General features: G+C 42.0%; 1 protein-coding gene across 10 annotated transcripts in view; it reads left to right on the forward strand.

The window, feature by feature from the left end:
- The window catches only part of TAF1 (TATA-box binding protein associated factor 1), a 90,927-nt gene that overhangs the window by 1,026 nt on the left and 71,298 nt on the right, over nucleotides 1-18,603 (forward strand). For 8 of the 10 annotated variants that reach the window (XR_005787996.1, XR_005787997.1, XM_040467731.1 and 5 more), the window contains exons 2-18: nucleotides 206-320; nucleotides 473-589; nucleotides 4,680-4,799; nucleotides 5,917-6,158; nucleotides 6,560-6,778; nucleotides 7,174-7,392; nucleotides 7,735-7,942; nucleotides 9,176-9,352; nucleotides 9,820-9,947; nucleotides 10,047-10,154; nucleotides 10,527-10,700; nucleotides 11,165-11,338; nucleotides 11,564-11,668; nucleotides 14,189-14,389; nucleotides 14,558-14,699; nucleotides 15,295-15,425; nucleotides 16,093-16,173. Coding sequence is in view for 8 of the 10 variants with exons in the window: in XM_040467731.1 (XP_040323665.1) it covers nucleotides 206-320; nucleotides 473-589; nucleotides 4,680-4,799; nucleotides 5,917-6,158; nucleotides 6,560-6,778; nucleotides 7,174-7,392; nucleotides 7,735-7,942; nucleotides 9,176-9,352; nucleotides 9,820-9,947; nucleotides 10,047-10,154; nucleotides 10,527-10,700; nucleotides 11,165-11,338; nucleotides 11,564-11,668; nucleotides 14,189-14,389; nucleotides 14,558-14,699; nucleotides 15,295-15,425; nucleotides 16,093-16,173 (2,661 nt within the window). In the remaining 2 variants the exon portion in view is untranslated. The remainder of the gene's footprint in view (nucleotides 1-205; nucleotides 321-472; nucleotides 590-4,679; nucleotides 4,800-5,916; nucleotides 6,159-6,559; nucleotides 6,779-7,173; nucleotides 7,393-7,734; nucleotides 7,943-9,175; nucleotides 9,353-9,819; nucleotides 9,948-10,046; nucleotides 10,155-10,526; nucleotides 10,701-11,164; nucleotides 11,339-11,563; nucleotides 11,669-14,188; nucleotides 14,390-14,557; nucleotides 14,700-15,294; nucleotides 15,426-16,092; nucleotides 16,174-18,603) is intronic. The other 2 variants (XM_040467730.1, XM_040467733.1) reach the window with 1 other exon arrangement.

Below are 18,603 nucleotides of genomic sequence, written 5' to 3' on the forward strand. Positions count from 1 at the left end.
GAATAATTTTTTCTTATATTGAAGTATGGTGATGAAATTGGACAGCATATATATATATATATATATATATATTCATAAAGATCTGATCAATGTGGAGTTTAGTGGAAGATATACTTTACAGTTCTTGAATGTGATGTTCCTAAGCTTTGTGTGGGAAGCTTAGGTTTAATTGTTATCTTTGACTCTAGTGCTGTCCCTTTTTCAGGAATGTAAGAAGCACTTGGCAGGCTTGGGGGCTTTAGGTCTTGGCAGCCTGATCACTGAACTCACGGCAAACGAAGAATTGACTGGGACTGATGGTGTCCTGGTAAATGATGAAGGTAAGTCTGGGTCATGGGGAGTAAGGTGGAGGAGGAGGCTAGCCACTTACTGTATATGCACTTTTCAATGGGAATTATTGGGAGTGAGAGTTACTTGCTCTTAGTTGAGATATACCGTGCACCCCCCACTCCCGCCCCGCTTTTATTTATAGGATGGATCAGGAGTACAGAAGATGCTGTGGACTATTCAGACATCAATGAGGTAGCAGAAGACGAAAGCCGAAGATATCAGCAGACAATGGGGAGTTTGCAGCCTCTTTGCCACTCAGGTGATTCTTTAGTGTCCTCAGCAGAGCATCCCAGGTCATTTTCTTGCTGTGTAGTCCATTTTGTTTTTGTGTATGCTTTCTGCCATTGTTCTTGTTCTCCATCCTTTGCTTCTCTCTCTTTGTCAGCTCAGTTTTACGTAGTTGCTGTCCTTTTTGTGTGTGTGTTCTGGGGCAGTGTCATATTCAGGCTTTTATTCCTCATACTGGTTTTCCCAAATTATTGGTGAACGCCAAGTCAGGATGATAATGCTTTCTTTATCATCTGGTATTTAAGTTCATGACACTGTTTTGGATGCTATTTTTTAAAAATTGCTTTTTCATTTTATTTATTTTAGAGAGAGAGAGAGAATGCCAAGCAGGCTCCCCGCCCAGCACGGAGCCCCACGTGCCGCCTGATCCCATGACCCTGGGATCAGGACCTGAACTGAAATCAAGAGTCGTACATTCAACTGAGCCACCCAGGCGCCCATGTTTTCAGATGCTATTTAAACACAGTCTTTGCCCTCAGGGACTTGGTAGTTCAAGGAGGATTAATATATACTCTGCCCTATATAAATGAGCACATGTATTTATTGGCTCACCTTCTGTTAATCACTCACCACCTGTATGCTGACAGAATGCACCTAATGTTTGCTCACAATATAGGTTTTTCTCCCTTTTATAAAATGCTACATGTAGAATCAATCAAAGCTGAAAGGGGTCTTAGTGATTATTTATTCTTAACCTCATCATAGATAAGGAAAACTTGGGCTTTGACTTTAATAAGATGTGGGACTTCAGTAAAAGTTCTGTAAGTTAGCTAATGGCAGACCTTGACGAGTTCAACTCAGGTCATTAGACATTTATTGAGCACCTGTTATGGGCTATAAACTGACAGTATGGTATGAAGATAATAAAATCCATTTTCTGATCTTGAGGAGCTTCCTTCTGTGGTCTGGGACCTAGAGCTACTGATCATGGTTCTTTTTTTTTTTTTTTTTACTTTTAATTTTTGCAACTTTTAAAGGGTAGTTGACACATATGTGATTGTTTCCACTGCCTTACACTACCTCTCACTGCCTGACATATTGTGTGAAGTTGCTCATTGTTTACCTCTTTGAATCAGATTTCAGGACCATTTAATTGGCTTCAATGCTGCTTATATAACTGCTTATATAATTTAAGGGGAATTAACTACCACATACACAAGAGGTAACCCAGAAAAATAGAAGATACAGGTCTTACTATCAGGGATATTCTTATCATTTGAGGAAGATGGAATAAACAAGTACAAAGCATAATTATTCATAATAAGACATAAGCCAGCTACAAGCTCAATTTCTGTATGGAATATTGTATTTCATTTTGAGAGGTTGATATTGTTTAAGACAAATATCATAACTAAGTGCCCTGACTTAGATAGCAGCTCTGATTTTCAGGGATTATTGTAATTTTCAGGTTTGGGTTTGTTGTCTTGGGTAGGGATGTTAAGGAAGATGATGAGTGGGGGTTTCCTAGTTGAGTTTTATGAGCTGACCTCCTGGAAAAGGGTGATGCTGCATTTGATAGTGTTAGTACTCTGGGATGCTCATTTCCAAGTTGTCCAATGAAGGTGCCTTCATCTATGCCCCTAGCTTCCTCCTCCTCTGACGTTGGCCCCTGCACATGGCCTGATTTACAACGATGCTTCTGTGGAATAGCTGGAAGTCAGTGGAGGTCATTAGAAGAGATGTCGTGGAGGTGAATTTTGAGCAAAATTTTGAAAGACAGGGTTTCATGGGGAGGGAGCAGCAGGGCATTTTGGTGTGGAAAAATGGCTTGTCTAAAGGTTTAGGAAGTAGAAGTAAGTGACTAGTGTGGGGGGAATTGGCTAGCAGGTTTTCTTAGAAGGAGTGGAGAGCCACTTGACTGGCTCAGTCCGTGGAGAATGTGACTCTTGATGTGAGTTCGAGCCCCACATTGGTGTAGAGATTAGTAAAAATAAATAAACTTTGAAAGGAGTGGAAAACATACTGCTAGGTAGCAAGAATTGATTGAACAATTTGACAGCACCTTCACTTGGGATTTGATGCCATAAAAGGTTATAAACCGGCATAGATTGGTGCAGTAAGGGTAGTATAATAAAAAGAAAATGGGGGTGCCTGGGTGGCTCAATCGATTAAGCGTCTGACTTTGGCTTAGGTCATGATCTCGTGGTTTGTGAGTTTGAGCCCCATGTTGGGCTCCCTGCTGACAGCTCAGAGCCTGGAGCCTCTTTGAATTCTGTCTCCCTCTCTCTCTGCCCTTCCCCAGCTGGTTCTCTCTCTCTCTCTCTCTCTCTCTCTCTCTCTCTCTCTCTCTAAGTAAGTAAGTAAGTAAATAAATAAATAAATAAAGTTGAAAAGAAAGAATGGACTTTGAAATCAGAATGATAGCTTCAACCCCCAGCTTCATATTTAGTTTGACCCTGGGAAAATTGCTCAGTGTTTGAGGCTTGGATTTGTAATAATCCCTCAGTTTTCTTGTTTGCAATAAAGATGATAAAACCTGCCTCATTAATTAATAGCTCTTTTGTGGGAATTTAAGTTTATTATCATGTGGTGTGAAAGCACCTACATAGTACAGTGGCATGGTAGATGCTCTGTAAATGTTAATTGCATTTCCTTCCTAAATGGAGATGGAAGGTGATACCTGTGGCTTTGGGGTTTTGATTAGAAAAAGGGTAAAGTGGGGGTTGGGGGAGGGGGGTGGGAGCATGGGTGGCTTAGTCAGTTAAGTGTCCCAGTCTCGGTTTCGGCTCAGGTCATGATCTCGTGAGTTCGTGGGTTTGAGTCCCACATAGGTCTCCGTGCTGCCGGTGCGGAGTCTGCTTGGGATTCTCTTGTCTCCCTCTCTGCCCCTCCCCCATTCATGCTGTCTCTGTCTCTCTCAAAATAAATAAATGAAAACTTTAAAAAAAAAGGGTAAAGGGGCAGACAAACTTGGAGACTTCTTGCAGGCTAGATGTCAAGTTACTCTACACCTATGTAAAGGTGTGGAGTAAGGTGACAATTGTGGAAAATGCTAAGCAGAATTAAATTAGAGAGTTGCTGATAAAACATGAGTAGGACTGGGTAAGTGAGGAAGTGCATTGGGAAGAGTACAGGCTTTGTTTGTTGTTCAGCCAGCCTTGGATTCTAACTCTGTCACTTAAAACTGTGTGATCCTGAGTAAGTCAATTCACTATCTCAGAATAATTCCTACTTTGCCAACGTCGTTGGGAGGATTATAGATAAAATAGCTACAAATACCTGGCACGTAATGGGAGCTCAGTAAATGGAAGTTGCTATAATGACCACTGTTAATGATTGCTTGGAAAAGGTGTGTTGGCGGGGGGGGAAGAGATTGATGGAGAGGACAGGAGACTTAAAATCATAAGCTGGGAAAATGAGGATGGAGGTGGTGTAGACAGAAAGGAAAGGGAGTTGAAAAGTGGTAAGGATATTTCAATGTGATGACAGATACAGTTGTGGAATATCTGAATGGAAAGGTTCTTTAGGCAGCAGAACGTGGTGGTGTGATTGTAGAGGGGTTAAGTCAGGGCAAGAGCTACAGATTTGGGTTTAATCTGGATATGGGTGATTCTTGAGTAAGGGAACGGAGCTTGTGTAGAGGAATAAAAGCAGAGTTTGACCATCAAGTACTGAGTGATGCCAGTGGCTAAAGGGCAGTGAAAAGAATAACACAACTGCAGAAGGTAGGTAAAAAATGTGTCAAAGACTTGGGAAGTGAGAAGAGAAAAAGTCCAGCCTCAAAGGAAACTGACAGAGAAGGAAGAAGGTTCAATTGAATTATGAGATGGAGCAGGATGAAAATAAAAAATCAAATAGGATTTGATCAGGAGAAGGAACACATGTTTTTAAACCATTCTTGGGAGCTCAATTCCTGTATAAGGTAGACATAGTGTTATAGCATTTGGGTATGTCATACCGTGACATCTCTTTCTGAAGGCAGAAGCCACATCTCCTGTGTGTTCTTAAGGGGTCTGTATAGTGTTTTCACGTGCTGCTTTAAATTCTTGTGTGATGGAGGAACTCAGGGCTGTTGTGTGACATTCTGGATGTTGAGGTGATCACCTTCTTGGTTTTATTAGATTATGATGAAGACGACTATGATGCTGATTGTGAAGACATTGACTGCAAGTTGATGCCTCCTCCACCTCCACCTCCAGGACCAGTGAAGAAGGATAAAGACCAAGATGCTATTACCAGTGGTAAGTAGAGACTGTCTTCTTTTGTCCAAAGAGCAACTTGCATTCATAGGTCGAGGCTTTTGGCATACCCATAGGGAGCTGTAAAAGTGCAGCTGCTAGGAAAGGGTACTGCTTCTGGAAGGGAGTCCTACAATTTCAGTGGTAAAGGAAAGTGTTACTTTTGAAACATTTGGCAACAGTATTTTAACAGGCACTGGAGAGAAAGTAGTTTAGGTCAGTGGTTCTCAAATCTGGCTGCCCATCCCAGTCATCCCAAGCCTTTAAAGAAATACAGATTTCTGACTCTCATCCCAGAGTCTGATTCAAAGATCCAGGATAGAGCCCAGGAATTTCAAAATGTTCTCCAAGTAATTTCTGATGCAGCTGATCTGTATACTGGTATTTGGAACCGACCTGTTTAGATGATTCTCTTTAAAAGAAATGATTAAATGGGGAAGGCACACTAGAATGTGTGTTTATAATCATCTAGAGCCAACTACCAGATTCAGAGATTTCCAAGGCAAGGGCTTTAGTGATCATCTCATCTTTCCTGTGTCTGCCACAGTAGTAACCTTGTCCTGTCCTAGGCTAGGAGATTGGGGAAGAGCAGTGTCTTTTGATCTCCTGTATTTTGGGGATTATGTTAACCTAAATTCCTCCTGTTAGAGTTTTAGCTGTTTCCTTTTTAGTCTGCAGGCTAAGTAACATGTGTTAACTTTATGTCATAGATCTGATTTCATGCTACATAATTTCATTATTCTCCTGTGAGCTTAAAAAAATTTTTCAGCTTATGGGCCCCCGAACTGCAAATTACAAGGCCTGATTGGTATAAAAGTGTTATTTAATTTTGCTGTTGGTCATATTCCTTTAACCTAATATATGTATAGAAAGTAGTGAACGTAGTAATAGTGTTTGTTTTCTCTCGTCACAACCCTAGGGTACCAGGTACAAGGTGAGTTGGGGATGGTGGGAGATACTGAGTGGAGTGAGTTTTCTGGGTTGCATACTAGTAATCTGGGTGCTTGGAACTATACCCCCTGCCACCGAGCCATGCATAGAGCCTAGACTGGGTACTGGCTGAGTCGGAGGAGATATGCTCACAGTTACATGCCAAAGGGGTTTCTCTTCCTTGTTGCAGTGTCTGAGGATGGAGAAGGCATCATCTTGCCCTCCATCATTGCCCCTTCCTCTTTGGCCTCAGAGAAAGTGGACTTCAGTAGTTCCTCTGACTCAGAATCTGAGATGGGACCTCAGGAAGCAACACAGGCAGAATGTGAGGATGGAAAGCTGACCCTACCATTGGCCGGGATTATGCAGCATGATGCCACCAAGCTGTTGCCGAGTGTCACAGAACTTTTCCCGGAATTTCGGCCTGGGAAGGTACTTTCTGTGGAGAATGCCCAAGTTGCAAACCATTGACCTCTTCTAAAATACTGAGTTCTGTTGTTAAGGTGTTGAATATCGAATGGGTGAGATTTAAGTTTCCTTATTCAGTGACGTTGTATTGGTTCTTTTTAAAAAAAGTTGTACACATTCGTGATAGTACGTGTGATTTATATGGTTCTCATTAGAAATTGTCCTTGTCATCTTAAAAGAACTAGTCCAAATTATTAAGGGATACTTCTTTACTTTCTTGGTAGATGTTATAAACCTGAGTTCAGCACTCCTTGGTCCCTCCCCCACGGCCGAGTAGACCCCTCAGGGGAGTTTGCAGACCCAGACACCGCTGTTTTCCTATGGGATATGGAGTCTTTGACATAGTAGCATGTTCTGTGTTCTAGGTGTTACGCTTCCTACGTCTTTTTGGACCAGGGAAGAATGTCCCATCTGTTTGGCGGAGTGCTCGGAGAAAGAGGAAGAAAAAGCACCGTGAGCTGTTACAGGAAGAGCAGATCCAGGAGGTGGAGTGCTCAGTAGAGGCAGAAGTCAGCCAGAAGTCTTTGTGGAACTATGACTATGCTCCACCACCACCTCCCGAGCAGTGTCTCTCTGATGACGAAGTAGGCAAAATAGAGTCCTGGGATTGAGGTCTAAGAGAGGAACAGTGGGTTCTCCCTAGCTTATGTCTAAATTGGAAATAGCACCTTAGCAGAGTCCTGTGCCAATTATGAGTGAGTAATCATGAGTTTAGTCTTAGTGGCTGTCCCTTCCCTGTTATAATAGAAAAGTACCAAAGACAGGCACCTGGTGGTACACAAACTAGTGGGTAGGAAAGTTTGAATGATAGGCCGAGGGTGTCATGATATAGCTCCATTATTCACATTCTAAATCCAGTCCTGTTGAAGAATCATCCTTATGGCCCCTCTGACTTCCCCTCCTGACTGTGGACTCCCTGTAGCCTTAGGACATCTGGGATCAGGAAATCCTCCTCCCTTCCTACTCTGTTCTGTTACAGATTACGATGATGGCTCCTGTAGAGTCCAAGTTTTCCCAGTCAACTGGAGACATAGATAAAGTGACAGATACCAAACCAAGAGTGGCTGAGTGGCGTTATGGGCCCGCTCGACTGTGGTATGATATGCTGGGTGTCCCTGAAGATGGCAGTGGGTTTGATTATGGCTTCAAACTGAGAAAGATGGACCATGAACCTGTGATAAAATGTAGAATCATTGAGGTAAGTGACACTGGTACCCGAGAAAGGAATCTGTGCCCAGGGCCCTGTCAGTTTTACTTAACTTTGCTTTTCGGTTGGGGAGGGTGTCTTCGGTGGGAGATGGAGGTGTCGAAGCCTGTTGCATGTTACAGCATATCACCCTGGCAGCTAGGCCCCATCGCAGAGATTCTGTTTGTGGAGTGAGTGCGGTGCTAGGCTAGGTGGAGGAGGAGGAGCCGGTGTTGCTCTATCATCGGGTTCTTCTCTTGAGGACTACATTCAATGTATCCGACGGGGGATTTGGAGTGAGAACTTTGACCGGTGACCGTTCAGAGATTTGTTGTTCCTTCCCTGTTTCTGTAGGACTTTAGGAAACTTGAGGAGAACAGTGGCACTGACCTTCTGGCTGATGAAAACTTCCTGATGGTGACACAGCTGCATTGGGAGGATGATATCATCTGGGATGGGGAGGATGTCAAACACAAAGGGACGAAACCTCAGCGTGCAAGCCTGGCGGGCTGGCTCCCTTCCAGCATGACTAGGAATGCCATGGCCTACAATGTCCAGCAAGGTGTGTTTCTGTGCCAGCTGTGTCTAGCACACTGCCCTTCATCTTGGTCGTCCTGAGTGGGCCCAGCTGTGCTCTGTTCTGCTGCCGAGGGACGGTGAAATGTTTTCAATCTGAGCCCTGATTCTAGTCATGTAATAAATCTTTACAACTATTAACAAGCTAGGGTGGACTCTGATTTCTCATGAAAAAAACAGGAAAACCACTTTGAAGTTAAAGATCTTTCTGAACTAGAACAGTACTTTATCTCTATACTTTTGTTTTCAAAGCCAGCCCCTCTGTCTTTGTCTTTATCATTCTAGAATTTGCTTTTTCTCTCCTTAAATATGCAAAAAAAAAGGTATTCCATGCTTAACGTAGAAAACTTTGAAAATAGAATACGGTGTCAAAAATCACTGATAAATCCTACTACCCAGAGATGATCAATTATTAACGCTTTGGTGTACTTCATTTTTGTTTTTTTGTCTTCTGTGTGTATGTGTAGTTGAGCTCATTTCTTTCATTTTTAAAAGATGTCTATTTTTGAGAGAGCGTGAGTTGCGGGGCAGAGAGAGGGAGACAGAGGATCTGAAGTGGGCTCTGCAGACAGTAGAGAGCCCGAGCTCGAACTCACGAACCGCAAGATCATGACCTGAGCTGAGCCAAAGTCAGACACTTAACTCACTAGCCACCCAAGTGCCCCAGTTGAGCTCATTTCTATAGACAGTGTCGTACACTGTGCTTTTCAGTTGACAGATATCGTATATCATTCAAAGTTCTTCGTTAAAATGTCTAATAACATGGGAAACTCAAAAAACATGAAGTGGAGGGTGCCTGGTTGGCTCAGTCAGTAGAGCATGAGACTCTTTGTTTTTTTAACGTTTATTCAGTTTTGAGAGAGTGTGAGTGGGGGAGGGGCAGAGAGAGAGGAGGAGAGAGGATCTGAAGCGGGCTCTGTGCTGACAGCAGTGAGCCTGATGCAGGGCTTGAACTGAGGAACCATGAGATCATGACCTGAGCTGGAGTCGGAGGCTCAACTGACTGAGCCACCCAGGTGCCCCTAAACTTTGATTCTTCTAAAAAATATTGGAATGAACATTTTGTCTGCAGATTTCTTTAAAAGTGTGAAATATACTGTGTGCACTAGGTTCCTTTTCAAGTAGCCACATGAATAACTTTACTACCATTTGCTCCTCTTCCCTTTGCTGGAATCATGATTGAAAGGGGAATAAATGTTTTGTCTGTTATTTTGACTAGGTTTTGCAGCCACCCTGGATGATGACAAGCCTTGGTACTCCATCTTTCCCATTGACAATGAGGAGCTGGTATATGGACGCTGGGAGGACCATATCATCTGGGATGCTCAGGCTATGCCCCGGCTGTTGGAGCCTCCTGTTTTGACACTTGATCCCAATGATGAGAACCTCATTTTGGGTATGATATTGGTAGGGGCCAGTGTTCCTTCTCCATAATTGACAGCTTGCTGCTAATGTCAAAGGGCAGGGGGAAATCAGAAAGGGTGGGCAGGTCCAAGACTAGCAGCTTCTTGGGGTACCTGGGTGATTCAGTCAGTTGGAGCATGTGACTCTTGATCTCAGAGTCGTGAGTTCAAGTCTCACATTGGGTGTGTAACCTACTTGAAAAAATAGGTAAAAATAAAAAGACCAGGAGCTTCTAGGTAGCAGTTTGAGAGAGCAAAGTTGTGGCTGTTAGTGCCTAGTATTTCTGTTTTGCTTAGGGAAAACTCCTAAGGTAGGAACATTGGAGTGTAATTCAGTTAGAGTGCCTAGAAGTGGTCTGGGATATGATAAAAGATCTGGGTAGGAAGCGGAAAGGTATCTGTAGGAAAAAGTGAGTCTTCAGGGATAGCATCTCCAGAGTGACTTTTGTTTCATCCTTAGAAATTCCTGATGAAAAGGAAGAGGCCACCTCTAACTCCCCCTCCAAGGAGAGTAAGAAGGAATCCTCTCTGAAGAAGAGTCGAATTCTCTTAGGGAAAACAGGGGTCATCAAGGAAGAACCACAGCAGGTTTGTGAATGGAAAAGGGACTTGGGATGTTTAGAAGAACAAAGAAATGCAATGGAGAAGGGTAGCCTGACTAAGGTTTATTTGATGTCCTATCATTAGAACATGTCTCAGCCAGAAGTGAAAGATCCATGGAATCTCTCCAATGATGAGTATTACTACCCCAAGCAACAGGGTCTTCGTGGCACCTTCGGAGGAAACATTATCCAGGTAAAGGTAGCATTTCTTTTCTATGATGGATGGGAACCGCTGCCTTGTTTTTTGTTTTTTTTTTTTTTAATTTTTTTTTTTCAACGTTTATTTATTTTTGGGACAGAGAGAGACAGAGCATGAATGGGGGAGGGGCAGAGAGAGAGGGAGACACAGAATTGGAAACAGGCTCCAGGCTCCGAGCCATCAGCCCAGAGCCTGACGCGGGGCTCGAACTCACGGACCGCGAGATCGTGACCTGGCTGAAGTCGGACGCTTAACCGACTGCGCCACCCAGGCGCCCCCCGCTGCCTTGTTTTGATGGAGGATGTGGGTAAATCTTGCGTAGGCTGAAGTTAGTATTTAATTTGAACCGTGTATTTCCTGTCTTAGCACTCAATTCCTGCCGTGGAGTTACGACAGCCCTTCTTTCCTACCCACATGGGGCCCATCAAACTTCGGCAGTTCCATCGCCCACCTCTGAAGAAATACTCCTTTGGGGCGCTATCTCAGCCAGGTCCCCACTCAGTCCAGCCCTTGCTAAAGCACATCAAAAAGAAGGCTAAGGTATGATTGAACTCTGGTTATAAAAAAAAAATCGCTATAAAAGACATTAGAGTACAAATTCGGGGAATGGACTGGATATTAGATGGTATTCGGGAATTACTATTTCCTCAGATGTGATAGAATGTTATTGTGCTCATTTAGGGGAATGTCCTTATTCTTAGGAGATGCACATGAAAATACTTAAGGGGGATGTGTCATAATGAGTGTGACTTTCAAAAATGATTCAGCAAAATCTATAGATGTAGTTTTAGACAAAACAAATAAGGTAAAATGTAAAGTTGTATCTAGGTGCTGGGATAGTAAGTGTTCACAGTTTCAACTTGATGTTTGAAACTTTTGGCAGTGAAGTTGGAATAAAAGGCAAGGTAAAATCATTTTTGGTGGCACTGTCTTAGAGTGAGCAGTATCAGTTTGTAGTCATTGTGCTGACGGGAGCTGGACTGTATTCTCTTTGCTCTGGGCAGATGAGAGAACAAGAGAGACAAGCTTCTGGTGGCGGAGAGATGTTTTTTATGCGCACACCTCAGGACCTCACAGGCAAAGATGGAGATCTTATTCTTGCAGAATACAGTGAAGAAAATGGACCGTTGATGATGCAGGTTGGCATGGCAACCAAGATAAAGAACTACTACAAGAGGGTGAGTCTCAGAAAATCTTTGTTATCAATATAGCTGTAATTAGGTATCCAGCAATAATTTGCAAACGTGTATTTTGTCTTTTTTATACTGTAAATGTCTTGAGAAAGAAATGGTGTCTTTTTTGTAGCTAGTAATATTAGTAAAATGCCGTGCTCGAGGAATATTTTGTGTAGGCTTATTGATCACATTCTGTGATAGTAGCTGGGTCTTCTGTGTTCCTTATAGAAACCTGGAAAAGATCCTGGAGCCCCAGATTGTAAATACGGAGAAACGGTTTACTGCCATACATCTCCTTTCCTGGGCTCTCTCCATCCTGGCCAATTACTGCAGGTAAGGGATTCTTTCCTGTTAGAATTCTTTCCTAAGGACCTTGACAGGTGAGGTGCTAATCAGCCCAGAAAGAACCAACTCTAGTTGATTGAAGTACTGTTTATGTATCAAGTATGGAGATGATCAGTATGATCCCAAATGATTATAATCATCCAATTTTCTTTTGGTCTTTCTATTAAAACTGGTTCCTTGGGGCGCCTGGGTGGCGCAGTCGGTTAAGCGTCCGACTTCAGCCAGGTCACGATCTCGCGGTCCGTGAGTTCGAGCCCCGCGTCGGGCTCTGGGCTGATAGCTCAGAGCCTGGAGCCTGTTTCCGATTCCGTGTCTCCCTCTCTCTCTGCCCCTCCCCCGTTCATGCTATGTCTCTCTCTGTCCCAAAAATAAATAAACGTTGAAAAAAAAAAATTAAAAAAAAACCTGGTTCCTAATAATGTTGTAAACTAAATTTGAAATAGTTTTTTGAAAATATACACTGGTAAGAAGTCCAGAAACATCTGGGTGGCATAGGGGAGTCAAAATGGGATTAATAATTTACTGTAGTTAGTTAATATTTAATTTGTCTCTGTACATTTGGTATGTTTTTATTGGTGTCATTTTGAGTATTAAACCACACCTGAACCATGCCATTTATAGTCCCTGGCCACGGTGGAAGTATTTTTACCTACCTCTTTGTTCTGATGGGTGTAGAGAGGCCCTCTGGTAACCTAGCTTTATACATGTTTTGTTAAGGGGAAGTACAGAGGCACACACACGATGATGTGAGGACATCTCTAGCACTACCTTGTGTTTTGTCCTCCACCTAATTTCTCTTGGTAGTCTTAATCATTTTCCTTCCTCTTATACCTAGTTCCATTTTTTTTTGAGCATTTAAAATTTTTTTTTTAACGTTTATTTTTGAGAGAGAGAGATCGAGCACGAGCGAGAGAGGGACAGAGAGAGAGGGAGACACAGATCCGAAGCACGCTCCAGGCTCCAAGCTGTCAGCATAGAGCCTGACAGGGAGCTCGAACCCATGAACCACGAGATCATGACCTGAGCTGAAGTCAGACGCTCAACCGATTGACTCACCCAGGCGCCCCAATCCTAATTACATTCTATCACTACTATTGCTTATTCCCCTAAAGCATCTGCAGAGCCCATTGTTTTCTTTATCCTTGACATTCATAGTCCATTTCCCACCAGATTTTGAGTATTATCTTTATACTTTTCCTGGCTTTCCTTTCCCTGTTCACATTCTGTTGAGATTTTCTACCAATCCCTCCCTTTCTTCTGTGACTACTTTTATAGTCTCTTGAAGATCCTTTTTATCTTCTGTAATGCTGTTTTTCCTCTCCATTTCACACTTACAATTTTCTTTTTTTCCCACACTTAGAATTTTCTATACTCATCCATACATTGAAGGTCTCTCTGTCCTCCTGTCTGATTTTCTGAGAAGTCTTTCCTTAGAGTCACAGGCTTCATGTGACAGTTGATCCCCATATGGCTGCTACTTAAAGAAGCTCAAATGTTTCTGTCCTGTGTATTTAGTCTGTCTTTCCAGCATGCCTTCATTTATTTTTGTTTTTGTCATTTTATTAATTTATTTAACAAATGTTTTGATCTTACACTATGTCGGGCTATACTGGGGTCTAGGGTTGTAATAGAGTACTTGTTAGTTTATAAGGTGATTTTCATATTTAGTCACAGCAATCCTACAAGCTATAGGCATTTTAAAGTATCTCTGTTTTGTAGATAAGGACAGTTAACCTCAGAGATACTCATACAGTGAGTAGCAGAGCCAGTGTCATCTGAATCCAAATCCTGTAGTTTCCCTACTATTCTTTTTTTTTTTTTGATGTTTATTCATTTCTGAGAGAGAGAGAGAGAGAGAGAGAGAGAGAGAGAGAAACAGAGCACGAGCAGGGGAGGGGCAGAGAGAGAGAGAGAGGGAGGGACAATCCAAAGCAGGCTCCAGGCTCTGAGCCATCAGCACAGAACCTGACGCAGGGCTCGAACTCACAAAACATGAGATTGTGACCTGAGCTGAAGTTGGAAGCTTAACTGACTGAGCCACCCAGGCAGGGCCCCTACTACTGACTCTTTTTTTTTTTTTTTAATTTTTTTTTTCAACGTTTATTTATTTTTGGGACAGAGAGAGACAGAGCATGAACAGGGGAGGGGCAGAGAGAGAGGGAGACACGGAATCGGAAACAGGCTCCAGGCTCTGAGCCATCAGCCCAGAGCCCAACGCGGGGCTCGAACTCACGGACCGCGAGATCATGACCTGGCTGAAGTTGGACGCTTAACCGACTGCGCCACCCAGGCGCCCCTACTACTGACTCTTAAAGACAGCCAGTGGGTAAAAAGTTACTGTTCTAGTCCTGTTTGACATTCCATGTTACAGTTTGTTTATATTACTGGAGAGATTTTAGATGGCATTATGGGGATGGAGAGCAAACAAGCTTGATTTTCCTTTCTCATTTGTTCACTGAATTTCCTAGGGCTTCTCTGTTATAATTTTTGTGTTTTTACTTTTGTTAGGCCTTTGAGAACAATCTTTTTCGTGCCCCAATTTATCTTCATAAGATGCCAGAAACGGACTTCCTTATCATTCGAACAAGACAAGGTTACTATATTCGAGAATTAGTGGATATTTTTGTGGTCGGCCAGCAGTGCCCCTTGTTTGAAGTTCCTGGGCCCAACTCCAAAAGGGCTAATACACATATTCGAGACTTTCTCCAGGTAAGAATGAGAGAATAGGGAGGGGGTCCGGGTGCACATAATAGGGTATGTGGATTTGGGGGCACATCAGGAAAGATCAAAACACATAGGGGTGTAGCAGGGGAAGGAGCCCTGGCAAGGACTTTTATTTTTCCTTTGCCGAATGAAAAACGTTTGTTTTTTGGGCAGGTTTTTATTTACCGCCTCTTCTGGAAGAGTAAAGATCGGCCACGGCGGATCCGAATGGAAGATATCAAAAAAGCCTTTCCTTCTCACTCAGAAAGTAGCATCCGGAAGAGGCTAAAGCTCTGCGCTGACTTCAAACGCACAGGTCATCAGTTGCGCCTAATTATTTGTTCTCTTTGCCTCTTCCCAGGAAAAGAATTCAGGCTCACGGTTAAAGGATCAGTATATAACTACCAGAATTAGAAATTGATAGTCATCAAAAGAAGGAAGTAGCAAATCTTCTAATGATGGAGGCTCTGATTACTTTTTGATTTGGCCTACCAAGAAGTTCACTGCGTGTTGGATGTCTTACATGAGATGGAGGGAACCTAGCAGCAGGGGTGTTCTTTGGAGTTCATGGCTAGACCTTATGGGACATTGCGTGGCTTGGTCTTGGTTTGTTATCCTTCTTTTTTTTTTAACTTTTAGAAAATGTTTATTTTTAAGAGAGAGACAGCGCATGAGTGGGGGAGGGCAGAGAGAGAGGGAGACACAGAATCTGAAGCAGACTCCAGGCTCTGAGCTATAAGCACAGAGCCCGACGTGCGGCTTGAACTCACAAACCATGAGATCATGACCTGAACTGAAGTCGAACACTTAACCGACTGAGCCACCCAGGCACCCCTGTTTGTTATCCTTCTTGCTGCTGAGGAAAGGGCCTTAGGAATTCAGCACCATCTCATTCTCTCTGCTTTTTCTAGGGATGGACTCAAATTGGTGGGTGCTAAAATCTGATTTTCGTTTACCAACTGAAGAGGAGATCAGAGCTATGGTGTCTCCAGAGCAGTGCTGTGCTTATTACAGCATGATAGCGGCAGAGCAGCGGCTGAAGGTGAACACTTTCCTCTTGGGTGCTACCTCTGCCTATGGATCGTTCCCAGAGAGATGAGGCTGAAGCCTATCCCCACTGACTTAGAAGTGATGGTTACTAGATCATTAACCATTTATTTGAAAATTCAAACTATGTAAGGAACTCGGTGTACATTGGTGATGAGGAAAACTACAGTGTAGCTGAGTATCAGCGGGAAGGCTTAATGAGGGACTTAGGACATATTGTTGCATCCATTTGGGTGGTGACTTTAAGCTTCGTTCTTTGTAAGACAGGCATGTAAACAGGGAAGACTTCTCAGTTGTTTTCCATGGCCTTCCAGGTGGGCTGAGATGATGATGCCAGGCATGTGCTTTCGAGAAGGCACTGTGTCCTTATCCCCTAGATCTGGGGTGGGATAGCGCAGCTAGACCACTGAGTTACTGAGTCTGCAGTAATGAGCACCTCTGTCTTCTTTTATGGGTCTTACCTATCCATATATCAGCTGGCAAGTACCCTGAAGTGTAGTAAGGATGTAGAATGGTGATAGATACATTGAAGACTTTATGGAATCTATTCTCTGTGCAAAAACTTACTTTCATATATTCTATACTTGGTACTTAGTGAAACTTGTACTCTGTCTTTTCTAATTTATTGATTGGTTTACATGCGTAGATTTGTGCTCTTTCAGGATGCTGGCTATGGTGAGAAGTCCTTTTTTGCTCCAGAAGAAGAAAATGAGGAAGATTTCCAGATGAAGATTGATGATGAGGTAAGACTTTACACTGATTTTTATTAGTGTGTCCTGTTTGTCCTTTTCTTTTTTTTTTTTTCTTTAGGCATCACGCCCTGTGCAGAGCCCAACGTGGGGCTTGAACTCACAACCCTGAGATCAGGAGTCCGACGCTTAACTGACCGAGCCACCAAGGCACTCCCCATTTATCCTTTTCTAAAAAACAGCTTTATTGAGATAAGGTTGACATGCTATAAGCAGCACATATTTAGCGTTCAATTTGTCTTTTGATGTATGTGTATACCTGTGAATCCTCATAACAAGATAATATATCTGTCATCCCCAAAAGTTTCTTTGCATCCCTTTGAAATTCCTTTCTTCTGTCTCCTCCCTTCTCGTCACCCTCCTTGTGCCCTGACAACCACTGATGCTTTCTGTCACTATAGATCAGTTCATATTTTCTAGAATTTTATTTTATTTGTTTATTTTTTTAATGTTCATATTATTTTTGAGAGAGAGAGACAGAGCGTGAGCCGGGGAGGGGGCAGAGAGAGAGAGGGAGACAGAATCCGAAGCAGGCTCCAGGCTCTGAGCTGTCAGCACAGAGCCTGATGCGGGGCTCAAACTCACAAAACCACAAAATCATGACCTGAGCCGTAGTCAGAAGCTTAACTGATTGTGCCACCCAGGCGCCCCACGTTTTCTAGAATTTTAGATAAATGGATTCGTATAATAAGTACTCTTTCATTTTTTTAGTTGTGGTAAAATATACATAACATAAAATTTGCTATCTTAACCTTAAAACGTTTACAATTCAGTAACGTTCAGTACATTTCACGCCGTCATATGCCCAGTCTCTGGAACTCTTTTCATCTCACAAAACTGAAACTCTGTTACCCATTAAACAGCAAGTCTCCATTCCTCCCTCCCTAGCCTCTGCAACCACCATTCTACTTTCTGTCTCTTATGAATTTTACTACTCTAAGTACTCCAGCTAAGTGGAATCATACAGTATTTGTTTTTATGTGACTGGTTTATTTTATCTAGCATAGTATCCTCAAGGTTCATCCATCTTGTGACATATATCAGAATTTCCTTCATTTTTAAGGTTGAATAATATTCTATCATATGTATATACCACATTTTGTTTATGCATGCAACCATTGATGGACATTTGGGTTGCTTCCACCTCTTAGCCATTGTGAATAGTGCTGCTATGAATGTGGTTGTACAAATATCTCTTCAAGATTCTATTTTCTGTTCTTTTGTGTATATACCCAGAAGAGGATTACTGGAACACATGGTAGTTCTATTTTTTAATTTTTTGAGCAACCTCCAGACTTTGTTTTTTTCAAAGCATCCGCAGCATTTTATGTTCCTATCAATGGTATATAAGAATTTCAATTTCTCCACACTTGCCAACACTTGTTATTTATTATTTTTTTGATAGTGGCCGTGCTAATGGGTGTGAGGTGATATATCATTGTGATTTTGATTTTCATTTCCCTAATTATTAGTGATGTTGAGCATCTTTTCATGTGCTTATTAGACAATTGTAGATCTTCTTTTGAGAAATGTGTATTCAAGTTCATTGCCCTTTTTTGAATCAGGTTTTTTTTTTTTGTTATTGAGTTTCAGGAGTTCGTTATATATTCTGGATATTAATGTCTTATCAGGTACACGCTATGCAAATATTTTCTCCCATCCTGTAGGTTGCCTTTTCATTCTGTTGTATCCTTTGATGCAGAGAAGTTTTTAATTTTGATACAGTCCAATTTATCTAATTTTTCTTTCGTTGCTTATACTTTTGGCTCCATATCCAAGAAATCATTGCCAATTCTAGTGTCATGAAGCTTTTCCTCTATGTTTTCTTTTAAGAGTTTTATATTTTTAATTCACACACTTAGGTTTTTGACCCACTGTGAGTTAATTTTTGTATATGGTGTAATGTACAGGTCCAGCTTCAGTATTTTGCACATGGATATTATGTTTCCAGTATCATTTGTTGAAAGTATATATTCTTTCTTGTCTGTCTTCTTTTCCTCTGTAATTATGTGGAGCTTCATCCAGGTTATTGATCATTTGTTCTTTTTTATTGCTGTGTAGTGCTCCATAATATCACAGTTTAGCTGATCACCTATGAGAGGACATTTTGGTTGTCCCCTGTTTTTGGCTGTTATGAATAAAAGTGCTATCAATATTTATGTATAAATTTTGATAGGGACACATTTTCTTGGTTTAATACCTAAAAGTAGAATTACTGGGTCATATGGTAATTCTGTGTTTAACCTTTGGAGGAGCTGCCAGACTGTTTTCCACAGTGACTTGAATTATTTTTACATTTTTATTAGCAGTGTATGATAGTTCCAGTTTTTCCACATCCTTATCGACACTTGTTATTTTTCCTTTTTTAAAAAAATTATTATCATGGCTCTCCATCAGATTTCAAGTGGTCTCTCATTGCAGTTT

The sequence above is a fragment of the Herpailurus yagouaroundi genome, unplaced genomic scaffold, assembly GCF_014898765.1.
Source record: "Herpailurus yagouaroundi ecotype Mexico unplaced genomic scaffold, PumYag 67569, whole genome shotgun sequence".
In the NCBI taxonomy this organism is placed as follows: domain Eukaryota; kingdom Metazoa; phylum Chordata; class Mammalia; order Carnivora; family Felidae; genus Herpailurus; species Herpailurus yagouaroundi.